The following is a 20,472-nucleotide window of genomic DNA, read 5'->3' on the forward strand; positions in this document are numbered from 1 at the left end:
AGTTGCTAGTTGTATGGAGGTCAGCTAGTTTGAATTGCACGCCCTAAAAGGCCCCATTTTGAAGCTATGGACCTGAGGGAGGACATTATTGCCCAACATCTGAGTTTCTTTGAACTCCTCACGTCCTGAACTGAATGAAATTCAGCCTACTGCTTCACACTGCGTCACCTTATTCTTCTTTGAAATGTGAATGAATAAATAAATAGGACTAATAAAACAACTCAGTAGTGGAAGGAATTGCTGTTTTGGGAGTTTCCTACTGTAGGGGGTGGGGAACAGCGAGGCAAAGAAATCTCCAGAGACTTTGTGTGGAAATGGGAATAAACCGCCGCTGCAGCGCGGGGCCGGGGCGCTCTGGATCGGCTTCGCTGAGCGCCAGCGGGGGATCCCCCGCGCTCCCCACGCGTTACTCAGTGACAAGGAACAGAAACGAGAGAAAGCGCCGGCGCCCCGGCAGCCGGCGGCAGAGGCGTGGGGCGGGAGAGCCGGCGGGACCGGGCGGCTGGCGGCGGCAGGGGCAGCATCAGCAGCAGGAGGCCCTGCCTCCCTCCCTCCCCTTCTCCCTCCGCCGCGGTACCTGCGCCGCGCGGCCACGTGAGCGCCACATCAGCGCCGCTCCGCGCCTCCAAAGTCAGGCAGCGGCCGCACAGGGGGCAGGCGCCGCCCGCGCTCCCCCTTCCCTTCCCTCTGTCCCTCAACCCCCGCTCCCCCTCGGCATCCCGGCCCGGCCCGGGGCGCAAGCCGGCCCCGGCTCGGGAAGATGCTGCAGTCGCTGGCGGGCAGTTCCTGCGTGCGGCTGGTGGAGCAGCACCGCTCCGCCTGGTGCTTCGCCCTGCTGGTGCTGGGCTACCTGCTCTACCTGGTGTTCGGCGCTGTGGTCTTCTCCTCGGTGGAGCTGCCCTACGAGGACCTGCTGCGCCAGGAGCTGGGCAAGCTGAAGCAGCGCTTCCTGGAGGAGCATGCCTGCCTCTCAGAGCAGCAGCTGGAGCAGTTCCTGATGCGGGTGCTGGAGGCCAGCAACTACGGCGTCTCGGTGCTCAGCAACGCCTCGGGAAACTGGAACTGGGACTTCACCTCCTCCCTCTTCTTCGCCAGCACCGTCCTCTCCACCACGGGTAAGGGAAGGCGCCGGAGGCCTTCCGGGGAGGCCTGGACCCCCTCAGGGCCGCCGCGGAGATAAGAGGGGCTGGTTTGGGGGCAGCTGGGGCTGTGGGAGAGGGGCCGGGGCCCGCCGGCCCCCGGATGTCCAGGGCCGCGGGGACGGTGCGACCTCCAGCCCCGGGCGTTCGGGGGGCTGCGGCCCTTGGGCTCCCCAGTAATTGTTACTTCCCAGACTCTCGTGTGTGAGAGGCATGTTTTGTGTAGGATTCATCACCCCTATTTGAAACCCGCCCTAATTCAGCGTTAAAAGCCAGGTTGTCAGGTCCCCCCTCCTTGAAATCATTGGCGGTTTCGAAAATCCTGCCTAATGCCCATCTCTTTCTTTGAACTTTTAAATTATTTTGGGGGTGTCTCCTGTGCGTTTCTTTCAGGCTGATTTGGGCGGAGAGGGGAAAACTGCTAACCGGAGCCTACTGATGAAGTTAAACTTCAGTTTCGTATTTTACCGTCAATTTCCATTTAACGTTTGCATGTAAAAGACTGAAAGATAATGCTTATTTTCTTCTAAATAGCAGGTTTCATTGTTGTTTTGAAAAGCTTGAGGAAGCATTCATCTGACCATAGTTTTTATAAGCACTTTTTTTTTCAGCAATCGGATTTCACTTAAGAGCATAGCGGACAGATTTCTAAAGGATGAGTGGAGACGTTTGTGCTGGGAAGCTGGGCTCTGGTGATTTGAATGCAGCTCACTGAAATAAATAACAAAGGCTTGTCGAATAAGAAAAGCGTTAAAAGAATCACCCTAAAATTTGTCCAACCAGAGGGCTTTGAGTCTTGGCAATACGTTGATACTACTATAAAAGATGCACTCTTTCTTTTTTTATTCCCCCCTCCCTGCCCCCAAGTTAGCACTCCTTCTATTATGGGAAACGTAATCAGCAGATATTAATAATTTAATAATTTGCTTACTTGATCTTATTTTGGTGCTTCCTGACTGATTTCAAACAGGCAGTGCTTGTCCTGTAAATATTGCTATAAATAGTTGTCATTGAGTCTAGAGATTAGGGTGTCTGCTTGTTATAAGGAGGTTGTGTTTGTAAAAAGTAAACCAGGGTTATGGGTGTCCACACAACACTTCCTCCTCTGCATATTAATAACTAGAGTTAAAGTTTGTGTGAAGAGAGAAAGTGACATGCTTGTGACAGTTGAATGTTCTCAGTGAATAAATTTTTAAACATTAATCAGTGTATAGTAATACTGTGAGTGGAAAAAACATAGAATTGTGATAATACTTCAGCACTCAAATTTTTACTTTTTTTATTTTTTTACTTTCAGTAAAACTGTAAGGCACTTTAAACTTAAGGTGCCTAATTGACCTTATGATGCTTGTTCTCATTCCTAATCAGTTACACTGTCTGTTACTATAAAATGTAAATTATTTTGTTCGAGAGCTATTTTTTTTATTCAAATTATTTTTTCTATAATAACCCTTTTTAAAAAGAAAAAGGTATTGAGAAAGGTCCTGGTTCTGCTTTTCTATATGTTCTTACACAGTGTACTGCATGTAACTTCTCTTTTTTTTTTTTTTTTTTTTTTGCCAGACAAATCCAATCCACAGTCCCTGCAGTTTATTATTTTTAAATCTGGCAATATTGATTTCAGAGATGAATCAATCAAAAAATGTTCACAATCAGGACGGTGGGGGTGGGACTGAGTTCGTAACACCTTAGTACTGCCTGGTAATACATAGCCGCATGTTTTAATGCGTTTGAATTCGGTAATACAGTTCAGGCAGAGATATCTCTTACCCACTGCACATCTTCTTAAGGGCAAGGCATAACCTGGCCCTACATGTGTGGCTGACTTGATCATAGAGGCCCTACAAGAAAAGGAGACGCAATGTACCATTGTCCAAATGGAAAACCCTTTAGAGAACTCCACTTAAATGGCATATCCTCAGAAAAGACAGAGGTCTGAAATGCATGAGTTATCATTATTTCTGTCCGTTTCATAAACTGAAGTTCATTTAGTCATCATTAATGTAATAGGTCAATATTATAGATCAAATGGTGGTACTTCCTTCTATGTCCAATAGTCCTTTGCATTGGGCCCCTTTTAACAAAAGCTGTCTGTTTCTTCTTTTATGTAGTAGTCTTTAGCTGCACTTGATTCCTATTTAATATAAATAACTTGTACAAGGTAGACAGGTATAAATCCAGATCAATGTAGTATGACCAACACTTATTCAAATATTCCCCAGAGCCTGCAGATTTCTGGTGAGGTGCATTTTTTCTCCCTAATTAAGTCTGCACCTGTGCAAGAAATATTTCAAGGCTCTTGAAATGGCCATGAAAACAGAAGACAAGGAGCAGAACCTGCCTGGTCACTTCAAACAGCTGTTCAGAAGTGCTTGAACATTTAAAAAATGCTGTACTATTACAAACTGTGCACCTGAAATGCCCTCCCTTTGCCAAGTACAGTAAGAATAAAAGCAGAAAAGAGAACTCTGATACTGGTGGTACCAACTGAGGGTTGCTTCTTGTGCATAAGTGAAATTGCAGGGAGCACAAGGATGTTCCATATGTTCAGCTTACTGAATTTGTCATTCCTCATGTAAATAAATGCACACCTACTCCTTGCACAGAGGACAAGGCTTCTTTCGTAGCCTTTCAGTTTTCTATATAAAACATGTAGGGACAGTGTTTAAATATAGCATCCCTGACTTCACTTGTTCCTTCCTGTCCTTATTATATTCTTTGGCTTCTTACTCACTAGAGAAAATCCTTGAAGAAAGTGATAAAGTCATTTAAGAATTTGGAAAAAAATCATAAATGGAGGGAGTTTGCAGAATAAACACAGTAAAGGCAAATTGTTACTTGAAAGCAGTTTATGTTGCTGCACACATGGGCTGTCACAGGACTGTCACAAGCTGCCTAAAGGACGGGCAAACAAAGGGCAGTGAAATGGGCTGGTGGTGAGGCTTCAGCAGATTGTAGAAGTGACTAGCAGGAGGTTTCTCTTCTAAAGACTTTATTCCTCCCTGTGCAACTTAAGCAGTCATGCAGAAGGCCATACAAGCCATGTGTAAGAGAAAGCAATTAGGTCACTAATAATTGACAACATAAACAGTAAGACTATACAACTGTGTGCATTTAAATAATGTCTGTCTTGGAAACTCTCTGTAATTATGACCTTATACATATCTATGGTTGTTGCTTGTCTCAGTGCTAGATGTCATGAATCATCGTGCTGAAGCAGTTCTTTCTGGTTGGCTTTGTTGTGGGGCCATCTGTACTCATGTCTTTTATTACTAACAATAAAAATGAAGTAATTTTTTGCACTCACTCTTCTGGGTGGTATTTTCACTACTCTTGGCAATGTCTACGTTCTTATCCCATATGGGTGCAATATGAGAATACTGCACTACATGAACTGTAAGCAGAATGAAGTAATTGAAGAAATTGATATTGCTTGATATTAGCTGTGTTGCAAGATATGAAGAGTACAGTGACTTCTTTTTTTGAAGGAAAATAGTAGGGAAGGATAGGAAATGCTGATTTAGGAACTTGGGGCCTGTATTTTTATGTTTGTTTTTGGAAAGAGTCTTCTCAGTGCAAGGATGTCCCATGGCACTTTGTGTAAACAGACCATAAGTCTTATTCTGACTGTCCAGCTTTGAGTATTTTTGCCTTCATCTGAAACACAAACACGGCTGTAGATTTCACTTAACATTTGCATACCAGAAGGATGCTGAAAAAGATCCTTCTCTGTTGTGATAGGGTTGGCAAGATACCCACTAGAAGGAAGCTAGGAGAGCCTTGCCATGATTTAGGGATTTGCAGAGGAGGGGTGAGAGGTTGCATCTTCTGTGATGGCAGTGCATGTTTTAAATCTTTTGATTAAGGTCAGGTGGTCATTCCTCTGAGCCACAGGAGTCAAGACAGTAAGAGAACTGTTAGTATTCAACCACTTTCGAAGTCTGTAATGTAGTTGTCTGCAGGGTGGTTTGTGCAAAGCAGCATCTCCTCCAGAATTGGGCTTGTACCAGTTTCATTGTTGACACTGAGGATGAGTGTGTTGTGCTCCACTGCAAGGAATGTCCCCCAAGATCTACGATATACTGGATTTGGGTTTCTGCTTGCTGTGTTATGAAGAGAGTATGCAGTAGTTGTAGATAAGTGGTGACACTGGCTATTAGTTTGAAAGTGCTTGGTTTAAGGGCTAGTAGAGAAGAAACATGGCTTTCAGGGAAAGTTTTGCATTCATGTTAAATAACTTACAGGAGTTTTACTGGCAAGCAGTACGAGGAGTTAATGCATATATCATTTGATTCATAAGGATGTTCTTGCTTAGGTCTGACTCTCATAAACATTGCTACTGATGACTTGCCAGAGAAACTTAACTGTGCCTTTATTTACAAAAAGTAACAGGCTGTGATGTGCTGGAGTAAGTGGATGCACTGCAAAAGAAAGTTCATTACAGATCTTAACGAATCCATGCAATATGAGGTAGTGCCATGAAAGCATCACAATGGAGCATTGCAAAGACATCATAAGATATGTAGTCTCTTACAGTAGAACCCTCAGATGGATGAAACTACCTGTGTCTCTCATACCTTATGGAAAAATGTGAATTTGACTTAAATAGAAAGAGGATAGTTCACGGAGGCTTTAGGGAAAGTGGATTTTTTTTTTTGTCTCATACTTGAATTCAATGTAAAATGCATATTTTATGTTGATGTTGTCAGAATATGTGGGCTGTGTCCCTGGCGATGCCTGTGGTATCTCATTAATACACACCGAATAAATACATTTCATAATTCATACCAAATGGGAGACCAGTCATAAGATTCTCTGTTGCTTCTTATATGAAAATATGGAAACTTTGTGGTGGATTAAACTCAGATTGGTCTCACTAGTAGTGAGACTACTCACTAGTAGTCACTCCTGACTCCAGCAGAAAACTGAAGCTTCACTGTACTGTTGCTCTGAGTGTAGCACTCATAGATTCTCTTTTAAGAGTTGTTTATGACTTGAAAACAACATCTCTGGGAAAAGGTAATTTGCTGTAGATGATCTCGAGGCAAAGCGAGGTTGTGCTTCACCCTGCGACAGTGTTTTTTATATTGGAGTACTTCTAAGAAAATCAAAGGAAATGATGGCAAGGTAGGTTGAGAAAGATGCCAGAAAAGAAGGATTACGTTGAATAAGCCAACTGTTTGGATCTGAAGCCAAGTGGTTGAAGGCTACAGGGTGTTCTGGGACAGGGTAGTCACAGCTACTATCCCCGAGGCTGTCGGCCTCTGAATACATCAGTCCTGGAACCACTTGTATTAAGTAGTATAAACGTGAAGTCAAAGAGTCATTCTGTCTGCCTGAGTGTCTGCTTTCTTCTCAGGGAGAATTCCTTTATACTTCATGGAGAAGCTCCAGACTTTCTTCTGTCATATTCTAGTCTGGCCCCTGGGTTAAGATGCTGCCTTCTGAGATGTGGGAGGTTTCAATTGAGTTTGGCTTAATGTTATTTTCAGGACAAGGATTTGAACCAGGGTTTTCTAGCTGTTTTTAGAAAGAGGAGACAAAAAGACTACTACATCTAGGGAAGGTGTAAGAGAAGTTGAGTATGTATGAACTAATACTGAGAAAGTAGATTGGATGCTTTTGGTATCTTTGCCTTACAACACAAAATCATGGGAATGTTCAATGAAGTATTAAAAAAAAAAAATTAAAGCAGAAAAGTAGGGGCTTAAGTTAAAAAAAAAACCCAAACAACCAAACAATGAATCCCCAAAAAACACAAAGCAAAACTCAGCAAACCCACCAAAAAACACAAACCAAAAATGTGTTGTATGAAGGTCTCCAAGAAACCTGCATGTGTCAAAAGCAATGATATAAATTTTTTGGGAAGGATATTAGGCTCTGTGCTTCAGGACACAAGCCACTCAGTTGCCAGAGATGACAGTTAGAGCTGGCAGATTGGTCACTTTATCTCTTGTGTGCCCAGGACAAAGGTCGTGTTTTCTCCATTGAAGCAAGCAATAGCAGAGAGGAAATCTGGGTCTGTCATGTCTTGTGTTCCAGGCAGGGTGGTAGTTCCTGGTTTCTCATGGGACTGCAGCAATCAGCTGTGCCAAAATCCTGCTTGTGCTTGCTGTAACAAAGGATGTCAAGAGTCACTCTAATCCAATATTTGTGGTTTACAGGCAATGAGTAGTAAAAACCATCTCCTGGCAGAAACTGGATATGCCATGGAGTAGCAGGACTGTATTATTGTTTAGAGCAGTGCTGGCTGTTCATGGATGGAATGTCTTTCTTACAAAAATCTGTCCTCACTTCTGTGTCATGCGGTTCCATTTGCCTTGCTAAATTTAATCAGTGATGAGGAGCCATCCCAGCAGCTCTCAACAGGTGAAGGGCCGCAGCTGCTGCCTCAGTAGTCCTTCTGTGTTAGGCATAGGGTAATTCTTCCCTTGCTGAAACACACACCCACTATCCCTCCCCCCAAAATAAATAAAGCGTAATCACAAAACAAGTCCATTGAACTTAGTATGATACACAGAGTTTAACTGGGGTCAGGACTGAGTTACTGGTGTTCTGCCTTGGGCTTATTAATTGACTGCTTTTTTTGTAAATGTTTACCTTTGCTATTTCTCTGGTTTTTCCTAATTGAGCTGTGTTACCATTATTTGCTGTTGTAGATGAATTACATGGTCTCCTGTTGCTCGGTTATTATTTCTAATCATTACTCTGACTTTATTCTATGATATTTACATCTTTATTAAAAGAAAGAGAGTCATCTTCCCCCAAATTACCTTTCATTAAATATTTTCTATTTTTAATCCTTTTGTAGTGCTGGAATTTTTGCTACTATTCTACTGACATCTACAAATCAAATCCCAAGCTAAAAATCACGTACATTCTCAGAGCAAGACTTCTAAAACTTAACAATCAATTCCTGACCATTGTTTAGTAGGATTTTCACTTTTATCTGAATGTAATTTAAAATAAGTCTTCTTTTAAATCTGTTGTTTCTCCTGTTTTCATTTATTTGTTGGCTGTTTTTTTTCTTTCTTTATTTCACTTTGGCCCACTGCATCATCATTTTAATAATCTGTGGAGGTCTTTTGGATACAGGAACATCATACTCTATGGAGAAATGCCTACTTTAGCTGCTGCTCCAGGTTAATTATCAAGTAGGCTGCAAGCTACTTTGAAACCATATGAAGACCAAAATATTTCTTGGCATGTGCAGAAGTGGAATTTTAGCAATTTGAGAAAAATTAGGACTCCTATGACAGTTTGGATGCCTTTAGGATTAAAGAATAGCAATAAAAGGTTTCTTAGGAATTAGCTACCTAAATTCCTACTGTCTCTCTGGATCTGACCTCAGCTGCTTGAGAGTTATGATGTTTGTACAAAATTCAACTGAAGACCTAGTGTAGTTACAGATGTGACCCAGAATACCTGGGAAAAATGTGTCAGTTCACTTTTTCACCGAGGAACTTAGCTGAAACAGATTGTGTTTCTTGTGAGGACAAAACGGCAATGTGGTTAAAAGCAGAACTGAAAGAAATGAATGAAGCACAGCATTGCAAGTGACTGTGCTTCAGGAAAGTATCAGAGCACCTCTTGGAAGAACATATGGATTTTCTTTCCTTTGGAAAGAAAAAGATACACATTCGTCTCTGAAAACAGAGTATACAAACTTCCTTGAACTAAAAGCACATATGAATCAAAGTGGTACACCAGCTGTCACCAGACTCCAAACGTTTACTAGCTGATGCTTCCTAAGTAGTACCATAGACTGTACTCTAAATTGATTCTGTGACAGTTGCTTAAGCAGCTTCGAAGTTATCACATCATCTTTGAGGAACTGGGGAAATGCCAATGGGAAAGGAGGGAGATCACTTAGGCAGCCTTCCCTAGCAGCAGCTGAGGGTGGAGATTGGGCTGGGAAACAGGTTTTGCCAGTGGAACAAGCCAATCCAGTAGTCTTTTGAGTACAGCTCTGCTTGTGTGTGAGAAAGTGAGGCTACGTCCTCTGACAAAGTTTCATACTATTTGCTAGTAGAAACTTTACCATCGGTATTCCGTCTTTCTCCTGAGAATTCTGAGTCCAGACTGTTGTTATGATAACAGGGAGTAGAGGCCTATTGTGTCTTTTTACTGTCCTCTACTGCAAAGTGTAAACTTCTGGAGTGACCAGAACCTCTATATAGAGTGTTTTCAAGCACAATTTAATACCATTGCAAGTGCAGCTTTTGAGAGCATTTGAGAGCATGGTACTATAAGAATGGGAGTGTATCATATCTTTTGCTCTTTTTGCTGAGCGTTTCATTTCCCACACACTGAATATTTTTTCTGAATATGTTAAAAATAACTCCAGAAGCTAAAATGAAAAGGTTAAAATGTACCTCTGAATTTCATCCTACTTGTAGTAGGATGAACCTCCTTCTGTGCCTTTCAATTACTTAAACACTGTTTAAATTTGCTCAGCTAAATAATCTTAAATTCTTTAACAGTAGCTGCTTCACAAAAGGTTTCCAAGAGTAGATACATAAGTGGGGTTAAGTGGGGAGAGGGAACAACCAGAATTAGATATTGAAATGATAAGGTTAAGACATATAATTGTTTACATTTTTTTTCAATAAGCAGAAGCTTGATTCTAATGAGAGATGAATCTAGCTTCAGAACTGTGGCTTTTGCAAAAAAAAAATACATTTCAGGCAGTACTTGAATTTTATGACTTATTGTCTGTGCTGTACTGGCTGTATGATATTGCTAAAAATGACTGTAAAAGGAATCCTTTGCTCAGCTTTACTGAAAATGTTTTTAGGAGCACCTCACTTATGAGGAAAGGCTGAGAAAATTGGGATTGTTCAGCCTTGAGAAGTGAAGGTTCTGGAATGACCTATTCCAGTACTTGAAGGGAGCCCATAAGAAGGTTGGAGAGGGCCTTTCTATAAGGACATGTAGTGATAGGACAAGGGGGAATGGCTTTAAACTGAAAGAGGGTAGGTTTGGGTTGGATATTAGAAAGAAATTCTTTACTGTGAGAGTAGTGAGGCATTGGCACAGGTTGCCCAGAGAAGTTGTGGCTGCTCCATCCCTGGAAGTTTTCAAGGCCAGGTTGGATGGGGCTTTGAGCAACCTGGTTTAGTGGAAGGTGTCCATGGCAGGGTGGGTTGGAATGAGATGATATTTGTGGTCCCTTCCTACCCAAACCATTCTATGATTCTATGAAATACATACTAAAACTACAATTATTTCCAAGTGTGAGAAGATTTCTCAGCATTAAGAGGCGAAAGTGATCTTTCAGAAGACCTCAAATGATGCAGCACTCACCAGAATGGGACTTGCGTATGATTTTATTTTAAAGTCTGTATTGAATTTTCTCTTATGTGACACTTGGTGTTTTACTTTCTATGTTATTTTAAAACTACATGGCATACTATGAACACATATTTTGCTCGATCAAGCTTTTAAAATGTGATTGGCAGGCTTAGACATTGCAATGTGCAATACTAGTGCCAAAGTCCAGAGGCAAGCTAGAGTAGCTATCCTCCTTTGTTTACAAGATAATTTGAAAAGGGGGATGTTACTTTAGTCAGCAAATGCAAACACAAGATGAAGATCTGATTTCACCTCCTCCCTGATGTGCTGAGATTGTACTGGATGTGACTTAAAGAAAGCTGAAGCGGAAAAATACCCCGTGTGTTCAGGAAGTAGCAACACGTCCAGAGATCTGCTATAAAATTAAATAGCTTGGATGTTTAACTCCTGGGGACTTCATTATAGAAGCTTATACATCTCCCTTCACAAAAAGGGAAAAGAGCCCTAAAAATTGCTTGTTGTATTTAAGATTAATGTGAGAAGGCCTTGGAATCTCTCCTCTGTATATTATTCAAAATAGCTATTTTCCCAACCGTGTGCTGTACAAGAATGGCACAGACCTTTCCCTTTGATGCCTACAGCCGAAAGGAAATGAGAAAACTCTAAAGAACTTCCATCTCTTGTAGAGAGAAACTCTGGGCTGTATGATTTGCTAATAGACAATTAAATTTTAAACAGTTCACAGCATGTCTTGTTACGTATTTATAGATATTACATATATTGATGATTGGACTTGATGACCTTAGAGTTTTTTTCCAACCTTAACAATTCTATGATTTTATGATCCTCATGGCTATATTTTTGGTTAGTGTTGGAATGCTGACTCAGCACCATGGCAAAAATTGATAAGGCTCAAAGATTTATAATTGTATTACTATTTGAAAGTCCTAGCTACTGTAAGCTGTAAGTGATGCGCAGAAAGTAACGCAAAATGCTCTAAATAATTTGAATGATTACTATTTAACAATGAAATTAGCAATGAAACTCTCTTATGTGAGGATAAGAGGTTGTTTAATTTACCTATGTGCATTCGTACATCTGATGAAAAATCAAGGACTCCAACCTGGCTTGTGGTTCACTGCTGCAACTCTGGTTGGGCAACCAAAGAACCGTGAACGCTACATGATGTTGTATTGTGTGAATCAACAATTTATATTGATAAGAAAATAGTAAAGCTAAGGCTGATCTCAGGCCTTAGATTTAGGCCTTAGTTTATTATTGGAGTTGTTATGCATACCTGTAGTGCAAAGGTAAGTGTTTATGTTTCAGTCATATCTTTTAGTGCGGCTATATGTACCTAGTGAAGCCAGCTGAATGTTCAGGTCAGGTTTTCTGGGGCTAACAGCCACCTGACAGGATTTTGTATGCTGCTTCAAATGTCATTTACACTAGGAGTTCTTACTAGTCATGAATCTCAGCCAAAGCAAAAGACAGAAGCTCTCTCAACATCTCAAACAGAAGTTTGAACTCCAGGTTTTAGCCTTGCATTATGCCATATCCTTAGATGTCATGAGGGAGATGGTGATAATCTTTCACATTTCTGAAACACTTTTTATCAGAAGATCTTGAAGCGTGTGCATACCAGAAACTGTTTTATTGGTTTACTTCTATTATATTCTGCATCTTGTGATATTACAGTGACATTTCTGTATGTATTTTGCAAAAGAATGAACTCAGACAAACAGTTGTGAAAGGTCATGTATGAGCCATTAGTATGGTTGAGAATAGGAGCTTGTGAATTTTGTCTTGCAGTTCTCCATTCCTGCTGCTGGGCAGTGTTCCCATACAGTAAGCTGATTTCCCGTCGGGGGGGAGGGGGGCACTTCAGTGTGTTTTTATTTTCTTGCACTGGATGTTCTTTTTTCTTTTCCTTTGGTAATAGTTTTTCTGCTCAGCAACATTAGAGAAAATTGCAGCTACTTGAATAAGGAATTACTGAAACCATATCGAAGTGTGCAATGCACATTTCTGTATCTTTCCTTCAGTGGAGACTCCAGAAATATTGCCTCTCCCTTCTAGGGAATTGTTCAGTTGTGTCCTCTATAGAAAACGAACTACACACCAGTTAATACAGCCCATTTAACTGACCAAATACATGAGTAGCCTTTTTGAGAAGAAGGCAGTATTTGTTCTGCTTTAGCATGATGAATGCCTTTCTTTGCCTGTTAAATATTTGCTCAGGGTGTTGTAAAACAAAATGGGTGAGCCTACCTAACAGCTTTGCCAGCGGTATGAAGATGTCTTGGATTCTTGATTCTCACCTGTGGTCCAACCCTGTGCTAGGTCTATTGCCAGCTGAACCACAACAGTAAGCCAAGTCAGTTTGTCAGACTGGAAGAAACATTCATTTCCTGGTGGATTAGTTTGCTCTGAGTTATTGCATTCAGGTAAACTGCAACCAATGCAAAAGGGGGTAGATCCACATAGCAATTTTTTTCCTAGCAAAACTGGGTTTAAGTTAGGTGTTTCATGTAACAACTTGGGAAAAGCACAGAAAGAGTCAAAAATGTATGGACAATTAACAACAGACAGGAGCTGGCAACCTAAGAACATGTTTCCTGTAATGATAATGTATCTGACAATTGCTGCCTGTCCCTTGTAAAGGAGCATTATTTCAAGCAGGATTAAAATGTCAGCTAGCAAAGCTGAAAGAACTTAACAGGACTCCTGTTTGTTAATACAGATGCCACCACTAAAATATTTCTATCCTGTATATCTCAGGTACACATATCTCAAGGGGAACCTTATTTTTTCCTGCTGGGTAACTAGTGATATATGATAAATTGCATCGTCTTTGAAGTTAGTGAGGAAGTAATGCAGTCATACCACTGTAACTAGTTTACAAATTCTGATAATTGAAAATTACAAGAAACTGGATGCATTCATAGGACCAGACACTTACAAAGAAATCTCTCCCTTGTCAAGGTGTGTTAACTATCAATTTACACATTGCTGCCCAGGCTCTTTGATGCTAGGCCTTTTTTTTTGGAATTACCACCAATTTTACATTCCTTTTCCCATTATATTGAGGTCTGAGAGACACCACATACAGTATCGCGCTTTCCTTGTAGAGTCACAGGTCATATCAATCCAGCCTTTTTCAGGTTGGTCATGGTTTGCAAATGCAAGCAGGAGGTGCTGAACATGAAACCTTAGTGTGATTCAGTCTTGCTAAGCATTTCTGATATGTGTGCTGCCTTGCTAGAAAGGGATTTAAGGAAATTGGACTCAAAATCATTGGTCAGTGTCAATGGTCTTTGACTGACATGGTGGGACCAGAATTGTGACTGGAGAGCTGGAGTATTTTTTGATGAATTTTCATACTGATTTAATGCTTCTGTTTTATGCAGGGCTATCTTATTCTGTCCCGAGAGATTAGTATGATGTATTTTCACTAGGAAAATCATCCTATAGTTGTAAAATTTCTAGAATCATCAGCTATCCTACCAAGAGTCATTTTTCTAACAAATTGAAGAGGGGTTCATTGTTTTAAAACAAATTGCCATAAAACTAAACAGATACTGTGTGGTTTTCAAACACTATATTATTTAAGTTGCTCTGTGTGTGTCTTTACATTGCTGGCTAAATGTCTTGTATATGTAGTTTACCTTAGATGCTACATCCCTATTTATTTCTAAATAACTTCTAGATAAGCAAAATCCTCTACATTTCATCTGCTTGTGAAGATAAATAGTATGTGCAATTGCAATGCTATTTTTTTCTTTTCCCTTTTTTTATTGGTAGGATATACAGTTGTGATTATCCTGAGTATCCTGATTCCAGTGTAACAAATCAAGTTTATGTTTCCCACAATTAGTATTTGCTGTGTGGGATGCCCTAAACATGTGAATGATTGAATATGACTAGTGTATCTATAAAATTTGTTTATAGTTCACTAAACTAGTTCTTACAACAGTTGAATTATTTCCCCATTGAGTTTTGCAAATTCACGTTCTATTTTGAGCTTGAAACTGTGAGTATATTCAGGTGGGCTGTATTCAGATGGCAGAGTATCATCAAGCATCATATTTAGGACTGTGATTTAGAGTTTAGAATAAGCTGTCTCATCCTTAAAACTATCTCACTTTGGCCCTTGTGTAGGTATTGTCTCCTAATCTATCTTAACTATTATTTTTAAGTTAGAAATTAGTATTCAAGATGCAATATGCTGTGTGTAAAAGTGGAGTGTGTTGCACTTCAGTTCTGTGCATTTTTGTTAGTTGCTTTAGTGAATTTTTGCAATTTGTGTTAAATTGTTTTGCTTCTGTTTTGCTTTGCATGCTGTTGAATTCTTCAACTGAGAAGTAGGTATTTACTGAGAAATTTTAGTAGAAATTTAGTAGAAATTTACTGAGAAATTTAGTAGGTATTTACTGAGGTATTTACTGAGTAGGTATTTACTGAGAAATTTACTGAGAAATTACTGAGAAATAGGTATTAAAACAGAAGACAATAATAGGATTTATTCACATGCAAATGAATTATGTCTGATTGATTTACATATGAAATATTGAAATATCTTACAAAGGTAGGTAAGGACTATGTGTCTTCCTCTGCCAAACAAAACAGTTGATGCAAGTAATTTCCCTGTGTTCCACATGCCAAATCGATGACAAGATTAGAAGTAAATATTTCTGTTCCCCTGCTGCATCTAGTAGATAAAGCTTTCTTCTACATGAAGTTGCATTTTAATGCAAAGATGATGCTTACAGATTTGATTTTAACTCCACAGCATGAAATGGCCTAGTTTTTTAATGTTGTGTTATAATTCCTTACTGCCCACAATACAAGCTTCATTCACTGTTTTCATGCTCAGTTCCTTCTGATGGTGCAATAAAGCAATTTTTGTTTCAAAGTGGAGGTGGGGAGCATACTAATTTGCAGCTGGTAGTTTCTTTTTATTTCCAGATGGTGGGAAGAAAAACTGTGGCTCATTTCAGTGCAAGAAATGATAACTTAACAAGACTAGATAGGTGTTCTTCACTAATTGGATATGTGATTAAAACACTGCACTAAGTGCCACTGAAACACATTCAAAGCTTTTGACACATCCCAGGGTACATTTGGGATGGTAACAGGTGCGAATTATAAATTTTTAGAAACCTCCTTCTAATGAACTGTACCAGGCTTCAAGCAGAGTACCATGGTGCACAGGTGCTGGGTTCAGCAGTGGCAGCTGGCTCATCCCTGTGGTACATCTCTCATACACAAGGTCTTTCAGGTAGTGGAAGGCTGAAGTAATTGACAGAACTTTAAAACCTGTTACACGAAAATCGGAAGGCGTGTGGAAAGATAAAGTTGCAGTATGAAATGAATTCATGGTTCCAGATCTTTTCTGGAGAGAAAAAGCTCCATTTTCTGCCAGTCTCTTCGAAAAGTGTGTGTCCTCAGAGCTTCACTGTGAGTTAGATGCTAAATGTGTCTTAGCTGCTAAAAAGAGTTTTTCCATAGGTACAGACTGCTGTAACTGAAGACAAAATCTGGATGTGTAAAATATTTTGTGAAAGATATACCATTTTTATGCTGCAGTCAAGGTGAAAGTCTCATCATGCCTTTTACCAAAGAAATGAAAAGAAATGAGAAGACCAATATCAAGCTACTGGCTAAATCTAGTCAATAATGACATTTTCTCTCTGCCAAAGTATTGTCCATGTTAAATTTTTTTCCTACTTTGAATATTTCAGGATGTGAATCTCAGGATCTGCAGTTCTGTGAACTGCAGAAAGGCTTGTACCCTGCCCTGGTTTCAGCTGGGATGGAGTTCATTTTCTTTTTAGTAGCTGGTACGGTGCTGTTGTGGGAAAAATCCCTCTTTTAAATTTAGAAAGACAGCATAACTCGGGGAACAAAGAAACAAAGAATTTATTCAGCGTGCCGGGTCCTTCTCTCACTGAGTTTTTCAGGGAGAAAAGATCTTGTGGGCGTACAACTTATACATTTTATAGTTTTCCAAAATCCCACCCTTTTCAGATAAGTTTTAATGTATTCAGTTTTACCTAAAAAGGTTTATTTTCTCTGAAAAGGGGCTTTCCCTTTATCCCAATTGGCTGCAAGCCATTCCCTGTCAAAAGTGATGGATCTTCCTTTGTTCTTAGCCCAAAGAGAAGAAGAACCTCGTGTACAAAATGGCCCTAAAAGATTTAATTTTTAAGAATTTTCTCATTTCCCTTATCCCACTGAAAGAGACCCTGATACCCAAGTTCAGGTCTTGGAACTTGGATATCTTACAACTTCACAATACGCCTATTTATATAAAAAAACAAATTTTAATTTCTCATATTGTGTTCTGGATTGAGGATGAAGATGAGAATAATGTTGATAGCACACTGATATTTTAGTTGTTGCTAAGTAGCGCTTACCCTAAATCAAGGACTTCTCAGTTTCCCATGGTCTGCCAGCAAGCGGTCACACAAGAAGCTGTGAGGGAGACCGCCAGGACAGCTGACCCCAACTGGCCAAAGGGATATTCCATGCCACAGAACATCATGCTCAGCATATAAGCTGGGGGGACTTGGCTGAGAGGGGCCGATTGCTGCTTGGGTATGGGATGGACATCGACCAGCAGGTGGTGAGCAACTGTATTATGCATCACTTACCTGTTTTGGTTTTTATTCCTTTCTCTCTCATCTTCATTATTATTATTATTGTTGTTATTATTACAATTATTATTATTATATTTTACTTAGTTTAAATTATTAAACTTTTCTGATCTCAGCCCCTAAGTTTTGCTTTTTGTTCTGGTTCTACTCCCCACCCTGAAGGAGGAATGAGCAACCAGCTGCATGATACTTAGTTGCTGTCTGGGGTTAAACCATGACAACCTCTTTCAATACCTTGAAGTTGGTGTTGAAGTTCTTAGGAAGGTTTTTAAAGAACCTGTTTCTTTGATTGCTTGTTAATCTTCCTAATCATTGGCTTTAAAACCTCAATATTATAATAATGTTGTTGTATTCATGTTGCTGAACATACCAGTGCAAAAACCTTTCACAAAAGACCAGCACAAACCCTCATCTTGTTTTCTAATGTTTCAGAGGTCTAGAAGTAAAACTTTCCTAATAAAACTAATTCACATTTCTCTTTTATCAAATTTAAGTTTCTGAGACTTACATAATTTGTTATATTAGGAAACATTCATAATAAACTAATCTGTTGGTAGAGCCCCTACTTTGATACAGATTTTTTGACCATCTGTTGCCTAGCAGGCAAGTAAACCAATAAAAGAATAATTGGAATATTCCTGGCTGAATTCTCAGAGGAGCCCTCAGGAAGTCTCACCTTTCTTTTGACGTGTTGGCTGGGTTTTGTTCAACAGACTTTTGTAACTTTTACTTTTTTTCTCTCCATTGCAAAATGAATCTGAGATAATAGAAAATAACTGTAGAAACAAGATAAAAGTTTCTTTATGCTAAATCTTTGCTAGAAGTAGATCTAAAGATGTGATGTTTGTGTTTTGGATAGGTATTTCTAGAAATGTGCAGTTATTGAGAGGTCTGTGGGGGAATAAGTAGCCCAACACCAGATGGATTCTGGTTTGATTGCCGTTTAACCCTTATAGGATCTTAAATCCAGGATGACAGTAAGAGGAACCAATTTCTAGTATAAAAACTTTGGGTTTAAAAAAAACCCCAAAGTACTGTTAGCTTTTAAAAAACAATGAACCCAAAGGGCAAACCAGAAATTCATGCGTATCTTTTGAATATGTAAAGCCTGAATGTTTTGCCACAGAGGTTTAGCAGACCTCTGCCTGCTGAAATCATTCCTTAAGCACACTGAGGACAGGAAATCTTTAATGACACGTCATTTAAAAAAACATGACTGAAGTTTTCAGGACTCTGTGGGAGTATGGGTCCAGCTCTCAAGAACTGCATGTCAGGCTGAAAGTTTAGCCTGTCGCAACCAAAAGGAGTTTCTCAATGGACGGTCTGGTAGGAGCTGTGTAGCTTACAGGTAAACTTTGACAAATCTGCTCTTGCAGGATAAGTGGGAAAGCTTATTCTCCAGCTGAGTGCCTGGAGAATCCAAGCGCTTCCTGAGGAGAGCATGTCCTTTTTAGAGGCATATTTACTAGCCCTGGGATGGAGTGTGTGCCTCACCTAGAGTCCTGCCACCCTGTCTAACACGTGTGCTTTCATGTAGACTATGCTGAAAGGGTCTGACAGTACCCTTGGGTTGATAATACCTGTCTTACTCATACATAATGTATCCAGGCAGGATTAGCAAGATCTGGTGTCGGGCAGTGGCATGGAAGAATGCTATCGTTTTGCAGTTAAAGTTACTATCTTTTGAGCTGTATTTCTCTCTGGTACTTTTGTTGAGAAGAGATAATACTGCACCAAACACTCACTAATAATCACCTCAGATGTAGAAGGGACATACTAATTTCTGTACTTAATATTTTATCTGCATTTGGTTCCTGTGCAGTGGATTCTTTCTGCTATTTTGCTGCTCTAGTAATGAGTACTTCCTTATATACCCCCCCCCACACCCCTCCCCGGATCTCAGCTGCTGATATGGGAATGACTTCATCATTAGCATCACTGTTATAGGGTTGTAATGTTTTTCACTTACTTCATTACGTAGTTACTGTGGGTAAATACTGTCAAAACCAGCAGTCCCTGTAAATGGACAAAATGTTACTGCTTGCTGCCATTCTGTATGCCCATCAGACTGTAGCCTCTGCCTCTGATGCGCCTTGCCTTGCTGGATGGTGTAAGCAATACATGGATGATCTTTGGGACAAGAGGTAGTGTAGAATAATATGGGGAGCTGTGCAGTTAAGCCACTCTGGCTGAGCTCTGCAAGTGGAGGAGCTGATGCCAGAGAAGCGCTGCTAACTTCAGCTTTGAACTCTGAAGGCAGCTGAAGTCTGCCAGATTTCTTGGCCCTGTAGTAGTATAGCCCTCAGATCAAGAGTGCACTGCAGATCATTCCCACTTCCCACTTTGGTTCACACTTGTGGAGCATACAGACTGAGCTATTGGAGAGAGTCTGTCAAAGGGCTACTAAAATGATGAGGGAACTGGAGTGTCTCTCCTACTAGGTGTGGGAGAGACTGGGACTGTTGAGCTTGGAGATGAGAGAGCTCAGGGGGAGCTGATCGATGTATGTGGATACCTGAAAGGGTAGGTTAAGTAGTGATGTTGGAGGTGGCGTATGGGTGCTGTTGTGTTGCACACTGCCCAGTGTCATATCATCCTTTTCCACTTTTCCATTCGTGTTCACTGGCTGGCTTATATTTTTTACTGAAATTGGACATTTTGAGGGAAAGGAAATATTTTTATTCCACATTGGTAGCACAATAAGTATAAAATAACTGAAAAGAATATAAACAATAGTGATAATTATTGTGGGATGTATAAAATACTTCCATATCAGTTTTAGTTTAGTTTTAAACATTTATGTATTAAGTTCTAAATGCTTATTACATTTGTTTCAAAATAGTATATAAAAATATTTGTTAAATACTAAATTTTTAATGTATTTCCATGTGGGTAATTATTCTATTACTATAGAAATGGTTTTCCACCAGAAGTGCCACTCTATGCAAAGGTCCCAGTCAGTAAGATCCTTTGCTGTCTCTTCATGTTGGACTCCCAGAAAAAGCACAGAATTGGAATGGGCTTATTGCAGGAAAAGGGATGACTTTTCAGAGGACTAAGAACATACTCAGTGGGAAGTTGGAAGCATTAATTGTCGTCCCAGTATATGTTGGGGTTATCTTTTTTTATTAATAGTCGCCATGTTTTTTGAATGTGAATGTGTTACATGTTAGCTACGCCCCCTTTCACACCAGTTATTTAAGTTGACTCAGAATATATAAGAACAGGAACTGAACATCAGTGTTTTGCCAGCACTGGTACAAATCCTTGGGCAGTTTAAAAAATACCAAATATAAGACCAGAGAGTAAGCTGGCTTTCTCAGTGTATTCACACAAATATGAATAAAGTATGGAAGTATTCCTTGTCCTCATACAAACAT

At 40.0% G+C, this 20,472-nt stretch overlaps 1 protein-coding gene across 1 annotated transcript in view; it reads left to right on the forward strand.

The window, feature by feature from the left end:
• Nucleotides 1-422: 422 nt before the first annotated feature.
• KCNK1 (potassium two pore domain channel subfamily K member 1) overlaps nt 423-20,472 on the forward strand; it is a 32,442-nt gene continuing 12,392 nt past the window's right edge. Inside the window, exon 1 of the mRNA XM_027750545.2 lies at nt 423-1,115. Coding sequence (XP_027606346.1) covers nt 761-1,115 — 355 coding nt within the window. The 5' untranslated portion in view covers nt 423-760. The remainder of the gene's footprint in view (nt 1,116-20,472) is intronic.

Source organism: Pipra filicauda, unplaced genomic scaffold (assembly GCF_003945595.2).
Source record: "Pipra filicauda isolate LSUMZ 115617 unplaced genomic scaffold, ASM394559v2 scaffold16_size7369187_pilon, whole genome shotgun sequence".
Lineage (NCBI taxonomy): Eukaryota > Metazoa > Chordata > Aves > Passeriformes > Pipridae > Pipra > Pipra filicauda.